The sequence below is a fragment of the Scyliorhinus canicula genome, chromosome 23 (genome assembly GCF_902713615.1).
Source record: "Scyliorhinus canicula chromosome 23, sScyCan1.1, whole genome shotgun sequence".
In the NCBI taxonomy this organism is placed as follows: Eukaryota; Metazoa; Chordata; class Chondrichthyes; order Carcharhiniformes; family Scyliorhinidae; genus Scyliorhinus; species Scyliorhinus canicula.
The window spans coordinates 1231042-1248073 of NC_052168.1; the positions used below are offsets into that span (position 1 = coordinate 1231042).

Consider the following 17032-nt stretch of genomic DNA (forward strand, 5'->3'; position numbering starts at 1 on the left):
TAGAATCAGTCTCTGTGATTGGAGGATTAGAATCAGTCTCTGTGATTGGAGGATTAGAATCAGTCTGTGTGATTGGAGGATTAGAATCAGTCTGTGTGATTGGAGGATTAGAATCAGTCTGTGTGATTGGAGGATTAGAATCAGTCTGTGTGATTGGAGGATTAGAATCAGTCTCTGTGATTGGAGGATTAGAATCAGTCTGTGTGATTGGGAGATAAAAATGGAGAGGGATCATCTGAGAATGTTTCACTTTTGCAAGAGGTGATTGGTTATTTGGCAAAATAATTGCACTTTTTCTGATATGTATGTCACCGTTAACCAAACAGGAGCGAGGAGAGGCCCAGCGTGATGTCTGGATGATCGAGGATGTGATCCTGGGCTTGAGCAGCAACAGGAAGAACTTCCAGGAAGCAATCGGATCAACTCAACAACCAGGTAGCAAACCGGCAGTTCTGAATACAGACTCGGCCAGCAATAGACAGACCCAGACTGACTGGACACTGACCACCCAGACCCAGACTGACTGGACACTGACCACCCAGACCCAGACTGACTGGACACTGACCACCCAGACCCAGACTGACTGGACACTCACCACCCAGACCCAGACTGACTGGACACTCACCACCCAGACCCAGACAGATGGACACTGACCACCCAGACCCAGACCCAGACTGGAGACTGACCACCCAGACCCAGACTGACTGGACACTCACCACCCAGACCCAGACTGACTGGACACTGACCACCCAGACCCAGACCCAGACTGACTGGACACTGACCACCCAGACTGGACACTGACCACCCAGACCCAGACTGGACACTCACCACCCAGACCCAGACCCAGACCCAGACTGGAGACTGACCACCCAGACCCAGACTGATGGACACTCACCACCCAGACCCAGACTGGACACTGACCACCCAGACTGGACACTCACCACCCAGACCCAGACTGACTGGACACTCACCACCCAGACCCAGACCCAGACTGACTGGACACTGACCACCCAGACTGGACACTCACCACCCAGACCCAGACTGATGGACACTCACCACCCAGACCCAGACTGGACACTGACCACCCAGACTGGACACTCACCACCCAGACCCAGACTGATGGACACTCACCACCCAGACCCAGACTGGAGACTGACCACCCAGACTCGGACTGACTGGACACTGACCACCCAGACCCAGACTGACTGGGGACTGACCACCCAGACCCAGACTGACTGGGGACTGACCACCCAGACCCAGACTGATGGAAACTGACCACCAGACCCAGACTGATGGAAACTGACCACCAGACCCAGACTGATGGAAACTGACCACCCAGACCCAGACTGATGGAAACTGACCACCCAGGCCCAGACTGATGGAAACTGACCACCCAGACTGGACACTCACCACCCAGACCCAGACTGACTGGACACTGACCACCCAGACCCAGACTGATGGAAACTGACCACCCAGACCCAGACTGACTGGACACTCACCACCCAGACCCAGACTGGACACTCACCACCCAGACTCCGACTGACTGGACACTGACCACCCAGACTGGACACTCACCGCCCAGACCCAGACTGGACACTGACCACCCAGACCCAGACTGGACACTCACCACCCAGACCCAGACTGATGGAAACTGACCACCCAGACCCAGACCCAGACTGGACACTCACCACCCAGACCCAGACCGATGGAAACTGACCACCCAGACCCAGACTGATGGAAACTGACCACCCAGACCCAGACCGATGGAAACTGACCACCCAGACTGGACACTGACCACCCAGACCCAGACTGATGGAAACTGACCACCAAGAAAATAAATTGGGTACCCAAAATGTTTTTTTAAGTATTTAGACATGCAGCAGCGATGCCAAGCTGCAGAGGGCTCTGGGCCAAGTGCTGGTAAATGGGATTAGATACTTGGGTGCTGGTTTCTGACCAGTATAGGTGGGATAGGCCGAAGAGCCTTTTCTGTTCTACAGACCTTGATGGCTGGAAATTTGTCAAACCATCCTGACTCTCACTGGGGTACAGGTCCCACACACACTGACTCTCACTGGGGTATGGGGACTACACACTGACTCTCACTGGGGTACGGGTCCCACACACACTGACTCTCACTGGGGTACGGGTCCCACACACACTGACTCTCACTGGGGTACGGGTCCCACACACACTGACTCTCACTGGGGTACGGGCCCACACACACTGACTCTCACTGGGGAACGGGTCCCACACACACTGACTCTCACTGGGGTACGGGTTCCACACACACCGACTCTCACTGGGGTACGGGTCCCACACACACTGACTCTCACTGGTGTCCCACACACACTGACTCTCACTGGGGTACGGGTCCCACACACACTGACTCTCACTGGGGTACGGGTCCCACACACTGACTCTCACTGGGGTACGGGTCCCACACACACTGACTCTCACTGGGGTACGGGTCCCACACACACTGACTCTCACTGGGGTACGAGTCCCACACACTGACTCTCACTGGGGTATGGGTCCCACACACACTGACTCTCACTGGGGTACGGGCCCACACACACTGACTCTCACTGGGGTACGGGTCCCACACACACTGACTCTCACTGGGGTACGAGTCCCACACACACTGACTCTCACTGGGGTACGGGTCCCACACACACTGACTCTCACTGCGGTACGGGTCCCACACACACTGACTCTCACTGGGGTACGGGTCCCACACACACTGACTCTCACTGGGGTACGGGCCCACATACACTGACTCTCACTGGGGTACAGGTCCCACACACACTGACTCTCACTGGGGTACGGGCCCACACACACTGACTCTCACTGGGGTATGGGTCCAACACACACTGACTCTCACTGGGGTATGGGTCCCACACACACTGACTCTCACTGGGGTACGGGTCCCACACACACTGACTCTCACTGGGGTACGGGTCCCACACACACTGACTCTCACTGGGGTACGGGTCCCACACACTGACTCTCACTGGGGTACGGGTCCCACACACACTGACTCTCACTGGGGTACGGGTCCCACACACATTGACTCTCACTGGGGTACGAGTCCCACACACTGACTCTCACTGGGGTATGGGTTCCACACACACTGACTCTCACTGGGGTACGGGTTCCACACACACTGACTCTCACTGGGGTACGAGTCCCACACACACTGACTCTCACTGGGGTACGGGTCCCACACACACTGACTCTCACTGGGGTACGGGTCCCACACACACTGACTCTCACTGGGGTACGGGTCCCACACACACTGACTCTCACTGGGGTACGGGTCCCACACACACTGACTCTCACTGGGGTACGGGTCCCACACACTGACTCTCACTGGGGTACGGGTCCCACACACACTGACTCTCACTGGGGTACGGGTCCCACAGACACTGACTCTCACTGGGGTACGAGTCCCACACACTGACTCTCACTGGGGTACGGGTCCCACACACACTGACTCTCACTGGGGTAGGGGTCCCACACACACTGACTCTCACTGGGGTACGGGTCCCACGCACACTGACTCTCACTGGGGTACGGGGTCCCACACACACTGACTCTCACTGGGGTACGAGTCCCACACACACTGACTCTCACTGGGGTACGGGTCCCACACACACTGACTCTCACTGGGGTCCCACGCACACTGACTCTCACTGGGGTAGGGGTCCCACACACACTGACTCTCACTGGGGTACGGGTCCCACGCACACTGACTCTCACTGGGGTACGGGGTCCCACACACACTGACTCTCACTGGGGTACGAGTCCCACACACACTGACTCTCACTGGGGTACGGGTCCCACACACACTGACTCTCACTGGGGTCCCACGCACACTGACTCTCACTGGGGTACGAGTCCCACACACACTGACTCTCACTGGGGTACGGGTCCCACACACACTGACTCTCACTGGGGTACGGGTCCCACACACACTGACTCTCACTGGGGTACGGGTCCCACACACACTGACTACATTGATTGATACATTGATTGATACATGCACTATGTTGAATGTTGTGGAAATACTGATTTGTGTTTATCCTTTTTTAACCGACGATTTACATTTTTATTCCCTCCCCATCCTCCGTAATGTCATTTCCAACCTCCCCTGTCCTAGAACATCTTTCTGAACTTGATTCCCTGCAAACTCCATTTGGACTGTCACCACAACCGTGTTCCAACTCCAGGCAGTCCCTGTTCCATGAACAGGTGGGTAAAACTACAGTGCCGGAACGGTTGACTGCTTCCCAAACCTCGCAGTCAGCGATTATCGGGTTACTGGTTATTGAAAACAGGATTTATTGTGTGAAAGTAGGTGAGGTTCAAGGGTATAGCAAGAAGATGTATCAATTAAATTGACAGACATAGGCTAAGGATAGGTCAATGGGGTTGAGCGCAATGGCGAAGGTGGGTAGATGGATTTGAGGGTATTGGGTGAAGGTGGGGTTGAGGATATTGGGTGAAGGTGGGGTTGAGGGTATTGGGTGAAGGTGGGGTTGAGGATATTGGGTGAAGGTGGGGTTGAGGGTATTGGGATAGGTGGGGTTGAGGGTATTGGGATAGGTGGGGTTCAGGGTATTGGGAAAGGTGGGGTTGAGGGTATTGGGTGAAGGTGGGGTTGAGGATATTGGGTGAAGGTGGGGTTGAGGGTATTGGGTGAAGGTGGGGTTGAGGATATTGGGTGAAGGTGGGGTTGAGGGTATTGGTGAAGGTGGGGTTGAGGGTGTTGGGTGAAGGTGGGGTGAGGGTATTGGGATAGGTGGGGTTGAGGATATTGGGTGAAGGTGGGGTTGAGGGTATTGGGTGAAGGTGGGGTTGAGGGTATTGGGTGAAGGTGGGGTTGAGGGTATTGGGTGAAGGTGGGGTGAGGGTATTGGGTGAAGGTGGGGTTGAGGATATTGGGTGAAGGTGGGGTGAGGGTATTGGGATAGGTGGGGTTGAGGGTATTGGGTGAAGGTGGGGTTGAGGGTATTGGGTGAAGGTGGGGTTGAGGGTATTGGGTGAAGGTGGGGTTGAGGATATTGGGTGAAGGTGGGGTGAGGGTATTGGGATAGGTGGGGTTGAGGGTATTGGGTGAAGTTGGGGTTGAGGATATTGGGTGAAGGTGGGGTTGAGGGTATTGGGTGAAGGTGGGGTTGAGGGTATTGGGTGAAGGTGGGGTTGAGGGTATTGGGTGAAGGTGGGGTTGAGGGTATTGGGTGAAGGTGGGGTTGAGGATATTGGGTGAAGGTGGGGTTGAGGGTATTGGGTGAAGGTGGGGTTGAGGGTATTGGGTGAAGTTGGGGTTGAGGATATTGGGTGAAGGTGGGGTTGAGGGTATTGGGTGAAGGTGGGGTTGAGGGTATTGGGTGAAGGTGGGGTTGAGGTTATTGGGTGAAGGTAGGGTTGAGGGTATTGGGTGAAGGTAGGGTTGAGGGTATTGGGTGAAGGTAGGGTTGAGGATATTGGGTGAAGGTGGGGTTGAGGATATTGGGTGAAGGTGGGGTTGAGGATATTCGGTGAAGGTGGGGTTGAGGATATTGGGTGAAGGTGGGGTTGAGGATATTGGGTGAAGGTGGGGTTGAGGATATTGGGTGAAGGTGGGGTTGAGGGTATTGGGTGAAGGTGGGGTTGAGGGTATTGGGTGAAGGTGGGTGGGGTTGAGGATATTGGGTGAAGGTGGGGTTGAGGGTATTGGGTGAAGGTGGGTGGGGTTGAGGATATTGGGTGAAGGTAGGGTTGAGGATATTGGGTGAAGGTAGGGTTGAGGGTATTGGGTGAAGGTAGGGTTGAGGATATTGGGTGAAGGTAGGGTTGAGGGTATTGGGTGAAGGTAGGGTTGAGGATATTGGGTGGGGTTGAGGATATTGGGTGAAGGTGGGGTTGAGGATATTGGGTGAAGGTGGGGTTGAGGGTATTGGGTGAAGGTAGGGTTGAGGATATTGGGTGGGGTTGAGGATATTGGGTGAAGGTAGGGTTGAGGGTATTGGGTGAAGGTAGGGTTGAGGATATTGGGTGGGGTTGAGGATATTGGGTGAAGGTGGGGTTGAGGATATTGGGTGAAGGTGGGGTTGTGGGTATTGGGTGAAGGTGGGGTTGAGGGTATTGGGTGAAGGTGGGGTTGAGGGTATTGGGTGAAGGTGGGGTTGAGGATATTGGGTGAAGGTGGGGTTGAGGGTATTGGGTGAAGGTGGGGTTGAGGGTATTGGGTGAAGGTGGGGTTGAGGGTATTGGGTGAAGGTGGGGTTGAGGGTATTGGGTGAAGGTGGGGTTGTTCTGTTTAATTCCATTCTTTGTTATTGTTGTGCTGTGTCCTCAAGGCTGCGGAAGATGTCCCTTGCAGACCACCACTCCCTCAAGTGTTACATCGCAATCATTCTGAGACAGTTTCTCCAGCAAACCAGTCCGAACAGAAACACCCACAGGGGGAGAGGAACGGTGATGCTCAGGACAGTCCACAGACAAGTTCAAACTATAAGGTTTTTTTTTCTTTCATTCGTTCTTGGGATGTGGGCGTTGCTAGGTCGGCTTTTATTGCTCATCCCCGAGTGTATTTAAGAGTCAACCACATCGCCGTGGGTCTGGAGTCACATGTAGGCCAGATCGGGTAAGGACGGCAGATTTACTTCCCTGAAGGACATTAGTGAACCAGATGGGTTTTAACAATATGGAAGCGCCCAACATCGGGCTCGAACCCACGACCCTGGGATTAAGAGCTCGAGGCTCTACCGACTGAGCTAGCCGGGCTGGTGCTCCTGATGGGTTTTGAAACAATGGACAATAGTTTCATGGTCATCATTAGACTTTTAATTCCAGATTTTTATTGAATTCAAATTTCGTATCTGCCCTGGTGGGATTGGAACCCAGGACCCCAGAGCATTACCCTGGGTCTCTGGATTATTAGTCTCGTGACAATACCACCACCCCACTGTCTCCCCTTATCTCAACCTCTTCTGCCTAAATCCCTCTTCTGACCATTCCTGATGAATCTGCTTCCAACGTCCTATCAGGCAGCACCTTCCAAATCACAACTCATCTAAAAAACAGTTTTAAAAGATTCCCTTCATCTCCCCCATTTATCTTCAATCGGTGTTTACTGACTCAACAATCAACTCCACCAGAATCCTCCCTGATGTTACACTCCTGCCCTCATCTTGTGGGAAGCTGATGAAACAGTTCTTGTCACAGACTCCACAATAAGACAGTGAAAGATCTGACAGTCATTGAAAGTAAAGTATGGGGTTTGACTTCTTCTGCCTCTGTGATGCCAGGGCCAACGGCTGCTGCCAGCTGAAGGTATTCGCAGAAAAGGAAAGATGAGCGCAGAGGAACAGCTGGAACGAATGAAGCGACACCGGGAAGCTCATCGTCAGGACAAGCCCAAGACCAGTATCCTGCCCCAAAGAGGTGTGACTGTGTCACCAGTAATGGTGAGTATGGCCTTGGTTAACATTTGCTAACAGGATGACTGCCGTGTCTCTCCATTCTGTGCTGACACTATTCAATCTGAATACTCAGTGAGCAGCTGAAACTCTCGGGTCCCTCCTGTTCCCAGTGGCTGAGGTTTCTACATAATTATATTAATCAAGCTTTGAGATCATGTCTAAGCAGTAGGTTAATGCGCCTTCCGATAACCACAGAGACTTCCTATAATTACCATATCTTCCGATAACCACAGAGATGTCCTATAACTACCATACTTCCTATAATTACCATAATTTCCAATAACCACAGACATCCTATAACTACCATAACTTCTGATAACCACAGAGACCTCCTATAACTACCATAACATCCGATAATCACAAATGTCCTATAACTACCATAACTTCTGATAACCACACAGACTTCCTATAACTACCATAACGTCTGATAACCAGAGAGACTTCCTATAACTACCATAACTTCTGATAACCACAGAGACTTCCTATAACTACCATAACATCCGATAATCACAAATGTCCTATAACTACCATAACTTCTGATAACCACACAGACTTCCTATAACTACCATAACATCTGATAACCAGAGAGACTTCCTATAACCCATAACTTCTGATAACCACAGAGACGTCCTATAACTACCATAATGTCCGATAACCACAGAGATGTCCTATAACTACCATACTTCCAAAAACTACCATAACTTCTGTATAACCACAGACGTCCTATAACTACCATAACTTCTGATAACCACAGAGACTTCCTATAACTACCATAACATCCGATAATCACAGAGACTTCCTATAACTACCATAACTTCCGCTAACCACAGAGACTTCCTATAACTACCATAACTTCCGATAACCACAGAGACTTCCTATAACTACCACAACTTCTGATAACCACAGAGACTTCCTATAACTACCACAACTTCCGATAACCACAGAGACTTCCTATAACTACCACAACTTCTGATAACCACAGAGACTTCCTATAACTACCATAACTTCCGATAACCAGAGACTTCCTATAACCACCTTAACTTCTGATAACCACAGAGACTTCCTATAACATCTGATAACCACAGACACTTCCTATAACTACCATAACTTCCGATAACCAGAGACTTCCTATAACCACCTTAACTTCTGATAACCACAGAGACTTCCTATAACTTCTGATAACCACAGAGACTTCCTATAACTACCATAACTTCTGATAACCACAGAGACTTCCTATAACTACCATAACTTCCAATAACCACAGACTTCCTATAACTACCATAACTTCCGATAACCAGAAACTGCAGCACAGTCAATATTCTCTCCAAATGTTTGCAGAATCCTGCGAGTTATTTCAATGGTCGAGTGTTCGACTGGATCAACACAAACCTGTTAACAGAAACAACCAGAGTGTATGCTTTACAATTTGGTTTGGATTTTCTTTTTTTATAATATAAATTTCGGAGTACCCCCATTTTTTTCCATTCAAGGGGCAATTTAGTGTGTTCCATCCACCTACCCTGCACATCTTTGGGTTGTGGGGGTGAAACCCACGCAGACACGGGGAGAATGTGCAAACTCCACACGGACAGTGACCCAGAGCCGGGATCGAACCCGGGACCTTGGTGCCGTGATGCAGCAGTGCTAACCAATGCGTCACCGTGCTGCCCCAGTTTGGATTTTCTCAATCCAAAGCGAGATCATTGAGGAAGTTTGAATTTATAGGGAATGAGTAAATTGGCTTCACATTCAGACCTGTTGTAATATCCCTCACGGGGTCTACAGGGTGGGAACGATAATCTTCCCCGTGGTCCTTGTGGAATTCAAGTTGCCCAGCTAGGGGAGGGGACCTGTACTGGCCTCTGTATGAAAGGTTGCCAATCAGAACAGAACCCGGTTGGAATCTATCAGGTAGTGTATATATCGTGTTATAAATAAAACCGTCTTTATTTTACTCTGCGTGCGCTCCCAGTGTCCTAATTAAAACCATATTTGTTGACTTGTCAGAGAGGAGCATTGACAGGGGCATCACAACTCAACTCCACAACCCTCGTGACCAACAGACCAGTGACCAACCATCCAACAGGTGCCCATCTCACTGCCAGTGTGATACCCCCTCGGTCCAGACCAGGAATCACCCCAACTGTTCCCACAAAACCAGCGTCTGCACCTGAGCCACCATGTACTCGGAATATAACTGCATCAAGTAAATTGGTGGCAAAGCTCTCCGGACCACCAGTAAGAGTGGAAAGCCAGACCCATGAACATAGTCGCACTGTCAGAAAAGAGGTGAGAATCTGTTGATGTTCTGGCTTCATGTGAAACATCCGCCCACCAGCAGGAGGCAGTGGGCCGTATTTAGAGGTGTGAACCCCAGCTAAGGTGGGTCTCTTGCAGCAAGATTAACACTGGGGCCTTGGGATTTGTGTGCACAGTAACAGACCAGCGGATGCCATTATTAATTAGGCACTGCCACAAAACACTGTCAACAATGACTGAAGCACCATTTCATACAATTACACAAGTGGACTGGTAATAGGAGAGAGTTAAAGTGGGTTGGGAGTGGCGAGAGTGAGTTAAGGCTCATAGAGGGAGTGATAAAGAGAGGGAGAGAGTGAGTGGGCTTGAAAAGGTGTGGGCGTGAGTGAGACTGTGAAAAAACAAACTGGTGCACTACGGGGATAGGGTGGAGGCGAGGGCTTAAGTGAAGTGCTCTTTCCTGGGGCCGGTGCAGACTCGATGGGCCAAACGGCCTCCTTCTGCACTGTCAATTCTATGATTTGGACTGGTTGATTTGGGAGCTGCCCAAAAAATTGTAACAAGTTTCTTCACTTACAGTACGAAGCCAGTAAAGGTGTCATAACAACCCGATATATCGATGCGGATCCGGAGACGGCTCTCAGCTCAGAACAACTGCAGGAGAAGCAAAGAACAGTGGAGAAAATCAAGACCATGATTGCAAAGACCAGGTGAGGAATCACAATCATACAACAAGATGGAGGCCATTGGGCCCATTATCCCAGTGCTGCCTCTTTTATCGGGCTATCCAATGAATTCCATTCCCTGCTGTCTTCACATTGCCCTACGGATTTCTCCTTTTCAAGGATTTATCCAATTTCCTTTTGAAAGTTATTATTGAATCTTCGCCCTCACAACTGGGCGGGGGACAATCCCAGGTCAGTCATGTCTGGAGGAACCATTTCACTGACTGTGTTGAAATATTAAGTAGTTGTTTGGTAATGTGAGGGCCTCATAGTCAGACCTCCTCCTGCTCCTAGTTCCCATGTTCATTTGTATGTATTGAAGTTTAAAAACTCACCACTATTCTTAGAATTCCCCCTATACCAAAAAGGGTCGATATTCTAAATGGTGAACAGGGATTCTCACTCCCTGACTCTGATGCAGGCTTCAGTGGGTGCTATTCAGGTCAAACTATATTTTCAAGTTATCCCCCGGTATAACCCATACCTTCACCGAGATTTCATCTTCTTACCACTTAGTAGCATTGATCCTGGGTCCCGCATTGCGAAGTAAATAAAGTAGACTTTGGAATAACCACTGTTTCAGGTTAAATTAAGTTATTTTATTTATTTATTTATTTTCTTTTAAAAAGATGCAATCACTGTCTTTACAGAAAAGTAAAAAGATCTTGCTTCTGGATCCTTCTAGTTGGTTGAAGGGACCTTCAGGCCCAACTTGACAATCAATCTTCTTTTTAAAATCTGGTCTTCTTTAGATGTGTTCACTGGTTGGCTCGGTTGCTGCGTCCTATCTTTCCCATGTACCGAGCTGTGAGAGCTGGCTCTGCTGGCTATCTCTGAGCTGACTGCCTCCTCTTTAAATTCTAGTCTTCCTTAGATGTATTAGCTGTTTTATCTTGGCTGCTGTGTCTTATCTTTCCCATGACCGACCTGGCTGTAAGCTGACTCTGCTTCTCTTGTTCCTTCTCTCCGAGTTCTGGATCTGGTGGTTCCTGCTCTGGTCTCTGGGTTTATATTCTCTTTCTAACAGTTATTATGTTTTTATGACCTTATTGTAAAGTAACTTATTTCACTTTGATTGTAAAAAGTATCTTTGATCTAAACATTCTAATACAACTAAGTATTTATTTTGGGCATGGCCTCAGCCCTCTGATCTGATTACATTGTTTCCTTTGTGATGTTCAAAGTTCCTTTGTGATATTCAAAAATGCTTTGGTTTCAATAGAGGTGTGACTTTTAATTCCTGTCATTTCTATAGTTTGATTTTCCAATTGTGTCCCCAGCTCATAACTTTGATTTTGGCTCTAAATTATGTTTCTCGTAGACAGGTTGTCTCCAATTTTCTTTAATTTATCTGATATCGGGCAGCACGGTGGCCTAGTGGTTAGCACAACCGCCTCACGGGGCTGAGGTCCCAGATTCGATCCCGGCTCTGGGTCACTGTCCGTGTGGAGTTTGCACATTCTCCCCGTGTCTGCGTGGGTTTCGCCCCCACAACCCAAAAACGTGCAAGCTAGATGGATTGGCCACGCTACATTGCCCCTTAATTGGAAAAATGATTGGGTACACTAAATTTTTTTTTTTTAATTATCTGATATCGGCAGAACTTCACACTTCGAATTGTCAGCAAATTCAACTGAACCTCATCCTTTCCTTTCCAGCTGTTTACTAAGATAGTTAATTTCAATGAAGGTGTGAAACCTTTGCTTTTAGCTGTATGCTAAAAAATCACTTGGTTTTCACTTGAAAGGCCTGCCTGTTTTAAACATTCGTCACTTAATTCAACTGAAACCTTCATCCATGCTTTTCCAGCTGCTTACTAAGATAGTTACTTTCAATGAAGGTGTGAGCCATTGTTTTTAGCTTCATACATGAATCCTGTGTGTTTGCTAAGCCTGTTTGAGAGAAAGAATCTGCATTTTATAATCCTGCTCTTTGCAGCTGCTATTAACCCTTCATGGGATCTTTCCCTGTATCCTCTCATATTTCTCTCAGACCAGATGCCAGACTTCCATGTTTCAAATGACACATCTTTCCATATTTTCAATTACAGTATGTTTGTGCGTATGTTTGTATGTATGTATGTATGGATGTATGTATGTATGTATGACAATGCGTAGTGAGAGGGACAACCAGGAGCTCTTGATGCTTTCTAATGTCTAGCCTCCCCAAACGCACTCTCAGGAAGGTTTCTTTGTAACTGATGCTTCAAATTGACTCTCTGTTCTAGTTTCTGGGTTTAATTGTAGAGTGATCCCTACTGTAACAACACCAATTTTCTTTCTTAATCTGTAGGAAAATTCAATCCCTTAAACTGGCCTCCAGATTGCACACACACCATAAACACCTCACTTTCAAAATCACTCTTTGAATGACTGGACAAACACCTGTCTTTCAGCACCCCCCCACCACCCCCCCCCCCCCCCCCCCCACGCCCAGACTACAGAACTAACACACTCCCAAACCGGTTCATGTTATCAGGGTTCAGAGTGGGTTCCTGTACCTGTTATTATTGGGGTTCACAGAGGGTTCCTGTACCTGTTATTATTGGGGTTCAGGGAGGGTTCCTGTACATATTACTATTGGGGTTCAGGGTGGGTTCCTGTAACTATTATTATTATTATTAGGGTTCGGGGGGGGGGGGGGGGGGGGGTTCCTGTTATTATTGGGGTTCGGGGTGGGTTCCTGTTATTATTGGGGTTCAGGGTGGGTTCCTGTTATTATTGGGTTCGGGGTGGGTTCCTGTTATTATTGGGGTTCGGGGTGGGTTCCTGTTATTATTGGGGTTCGGGGGGTTCCTGTTATTATTGGGGTTCGGGGGGGTTCCTGTTATTATTGGGGTTCAGGGTGGGTTCCTGTTATTATTGGGGTTCGGGGTGGGTTCCTGTTATTATTGGGGTTCGGGTGGGTTCCTGTTATTATTGGGGTTCGGGGGGGGGGGGGGTTCCTGTACCTGTTATTATTGGGGTTCGGGGGGTTCCTGTACCTGTTATTATTGGGGTTCGGGGTGTGTTCCTGTTATTATTGGGGTTCGGGTGGGTTCCTGTTATTATTGGGGTTCGGGGTGGGTTCCTGTTATTATTGGGGTTCGGGGTGGGTTCCTGTTATTATTGGGGTTCGGGATGGGTTCCTGTTATTATTGGGGTTCGGGATGGGTTCCTGTTATTATTGGGGTTTGGGGTGGGTTCCTGTTATTATTGGGGTTCGGGATGGGTTCCTGTTATTATTGGGGTTCGGGGTGGGTTCCTGTTATTATTGGGGTTCGGGGTGGGTTCCTGTTATTATTGGGGTTCGGGGGGGTCCTGTTATTATTGGGGTTCGGGGTGGGTTCCTGTTATTATTGGGGTTCGGGATGGGTTCCTGTTGGTATTGGGGTTCGGGGTGGGTTCCTGTTATTATTGGGGTTTGGGGTGGGTTCCTGTTATTATTGGGGTTCGGGATGGGTTCCTGTTGGTATTGGGGTTCGGGGTGGGTTCCTGTTATTATTGGGGTTCGGGGTGGGTTCCTGTTATTATTGGGGTTCGGGTGGGTTCCTGTTATTATTGGGGTTCGGGGTGGGTTCCTGTTATTATTGGGGTTCGGGGTGGGTTCCTGTTATTATTGGGGTTCGGGGTGGGTTCCTGTTATTATTGGGGTTCGGGATGGGTTCCTGTTATTATTAGGGTTCGGGGTGGGTTCCTGTTATTATTAGGGTTCGGGGTGGGTTCCTGTTATTATTGGGGTTCGGGGTGGGTTCCTGTTATTATTGGGGTTCAGGATGGGTTCCTGTTGGTATTGGGGTTCGGGGTGGGTTCCTGTTATTATTGGGGTTCAGGGGGTTCCTGTTATTATTGGGGTTCGGGGGGTTCCTGTTATTATTGGGGTTCGGGGGGTTCCTGTTATTATTGGGGTTCGGGGTGGGTTCCTGTTATTATTGGGGTTCGGGATGGGTTCCTGTTGGTATTGGGGTTCGGGGTGGGTTCCTGTTATTATTGGGGTTCGGGATGGGTTCCTGTTATTATTGGGGTTCGGGGGGTTCCTGTTATTATTGGGGTTCGGGGGGGTTCCTGTTATTATTGGGGTTCGGGGTGGGTTCCTGTTATTATTGGGGTTCGGGATGGGTTCCTGTTATTATTGGGGTTCGGGGTGGGTTCCTGTTATTATTGGGGTTCAGGGTGGGTTCCTGTTATTATCGGGGTTCGGGGTGGGTTCCTGTTATTATCGGGGTTCGGGGTGGGTTCCTGTTATTATTGGGGTTCGGGTGGGTTCCTGTACCTGTTATTATCGGGGTTCGGGGTGTGTTCCTGTTATTATTGGGGTTCGGGATGGGTTCCTGTTATTATTGGGGTTCGGGGTGGATTTCTCTACACATCCAAATCCGAGTTTGCCCTTTCTGAGGTGAGTTCTCATTGAGTTGACAAAGTTCACAATGAGTTCACATTGCATTTCTTTGCAATTTTAGTCCTGGTGTAGCTGAGAGCTGGTCCCCCGCATGCCGATCCATGCACCCGGGAGAAAGAGAGAGGGAGCGGATTGTTAATCTCTCGTACACGCTTGCAACAGAAGCAGCGCAGCGCAGGAGAGTTCTGACAGGTAATAAACACACAGGGCCAAATCCACTGCTTCCTGTAACCAGTGTCCCAGCCCATTCTAATGGGAACACTCACCCCCACAAGCCAAAGATGTGGGTGCATTGGCCACGCTAAATTGACCCTTAATTGGAAAATAAAGTTCACTTGAAATCTTTGATGTTCTCTGTAGTTGGTAAAAATTGATTGGAATTGTGAACTCCAACCCTGGAAACGAGATTAAAGGGAATTCCTGGTAACTGGATTTGGTTTGGGTATTTACAGAAAGCCAATCCCTGTACTGAAACAAAACACAAGCTGGTCGGATTATCATTTTTTAAATGTATGTTATGACAAATTTGTATCAAAAAAGTTATAGCACATAAGCCCCCAGGAAACATGCTCCCCAACACAACCATACAGTTTGAACAATCCCCATCAAACACTCCCAGGACAGGGACAGCACGGAGTTAGATACAGAGTAAAGCTCCCTCTACACTGTCCCCACCAAACACTCCCAGGACAGGTACAGCACAGGGTTAGATACAGAGTAAAGCTCCCTCTACACTGTCTCCATCAAACACTCCCAGGACAGGTACAGCACGGGGTCAGATACAGAGTAAAGCTCCCTCTACACTGTCCCCATCAAACACTCCCAGGACAGGTACAGCACGGGGTTAGATACAGAGTAAAGCTCCCTCTACACTGTCCCCATCAAACACTCCCAGGACAGGTACAGCACAGGGTTAGATACAGAGTAAAGCTCCCTCTACACTGTCCCCATCAAACACTCCCAGGACAGGTACAGCACGGGGTTAGATACAGAGTAAAGCTCCCTCTACACTGTCCCCATCAAACACTCCCAGGACAGGTACAGCACGGGGTTAGATACAGAGTAAAGCTCCCTCTACACTGTCCCCATCAAACACTCCCAGGACAGGTACAGCACGGGGTTACATACAGAGTAAAGCTCCCTCTGCACTGTCCCCATCAAACACTCCCAGGACAGGTACAGCACGGAGCTAGATACAGAGTAAAGCTCCCTCTGCACTGTCCCCATCAAACACTCCCAGGACAGGTACAGCACGGGGTTAGATACAGAGTAAAGCTCCCTCTACACTGTCCCCATCAAACACTCCCAGGACAGGTACAGCACAGGGTTAGATACAGAGTAAAGCTCCCTCTGCACTGTCCCCATCAAACACTCCCAGGACAGGTACAGCACGGGGTTAGATACAGAGTAAAGCTCCCTCTACACTGTCCCCATCAAACACTCCCAGGACAGGTACAGCACAGGGTTAGATACAGAGTAAAGCTCCCTCTACACTGTCCCCATCAAACACTCCCAGGACAGGTACAGCACGGGGTTAGATACAGAGTAAAGCTCCCTCTACACTGTCCCCATCAAACACTCCCAGGACAGGTACAGCACAGGGTTAGATACAGAGTAAAGCTCCCTCTACACTGTCCCCATCAAACACTCCCAGGACAGGTACAGCACGGGGTTAGATACAGAGTAAAGCTCCCTCTACACTGTCCCCATCAAACACTCCCAGGACAGGTACAGCACGGGGTTAGATACAGAGTAAAGCTCCCTCTACACTGTCCCCATCAAACACTCCCAGGACAGGTACAGCACGGGGTTACATACAGAGTAAAGCTCCCTCTGCACTGTCCCCATCATACACTCCCAGGACAGGTACAGCACGGAGCTAGATACAGAGTAAAGCTCCCTCTGCACTGTCCCCATCAAACACTCCCAGGACAGGTACAGCATGGGGTTAGATACAGAGTAAAGCTCCCTCTGCACTGTCCCCATCAAACACTCCCAGGACAGGTACAGCACGGGGTTAGATACAGAGTAAAGCTCCCTCTACACTGTCCCCATCAAACACTCCCAGGACAGGTACAGCACGGGGTTAGATACAGAATAAAGCTTTCTCTTTACTGTACAGGTAAATCATGGGTAAGGTACCGAGGGACTATGGTACTTACTGGGCATTATGTTCAGTCACTGTGGCCGGCCCCAGTAAAG

The 17032-nt window shown here is 49.4% G+C and overlaps 1 protein-coding gene across 1 annotated transcript in view; it reads left to right on the forward strand.

The window, feature by feature from the left end:
* LOC119956613 (pleckstrin homology domain-containing family A member 7-like) overlaps window positions 1-17032 on the forward strand; it is a 64372-nt gene that overhangs the window by 45968 nt on the left and 1372 nt on the right. The window contains exons 14-20 of the mRNA XM_038783950.1: window positions 327-435; window positions 4163-4254; window positions 6345-6503; window positions 7296-7454; window positions 9477-9758; window positions 10308-10438; window positions 14892-15022. Of these exons, the coding sequence (XP_038639878.1) occupies window positions 327-435; window positions 4163-4254; window positions 6345-6503; window positions 7296-7454; window positions 9477-9758; window positions 10308-10438; window positions 14892-15022 (1063 nt within the window). The remainder of the gene's footprint in view (window positions 1-326; window positions 436-4162; window positions 4255-6344; window positions 6504-7295; window positions 7455-9476; window positions 9759-10307; window positions 10439-14891; window positions 15023-17032) is intronic.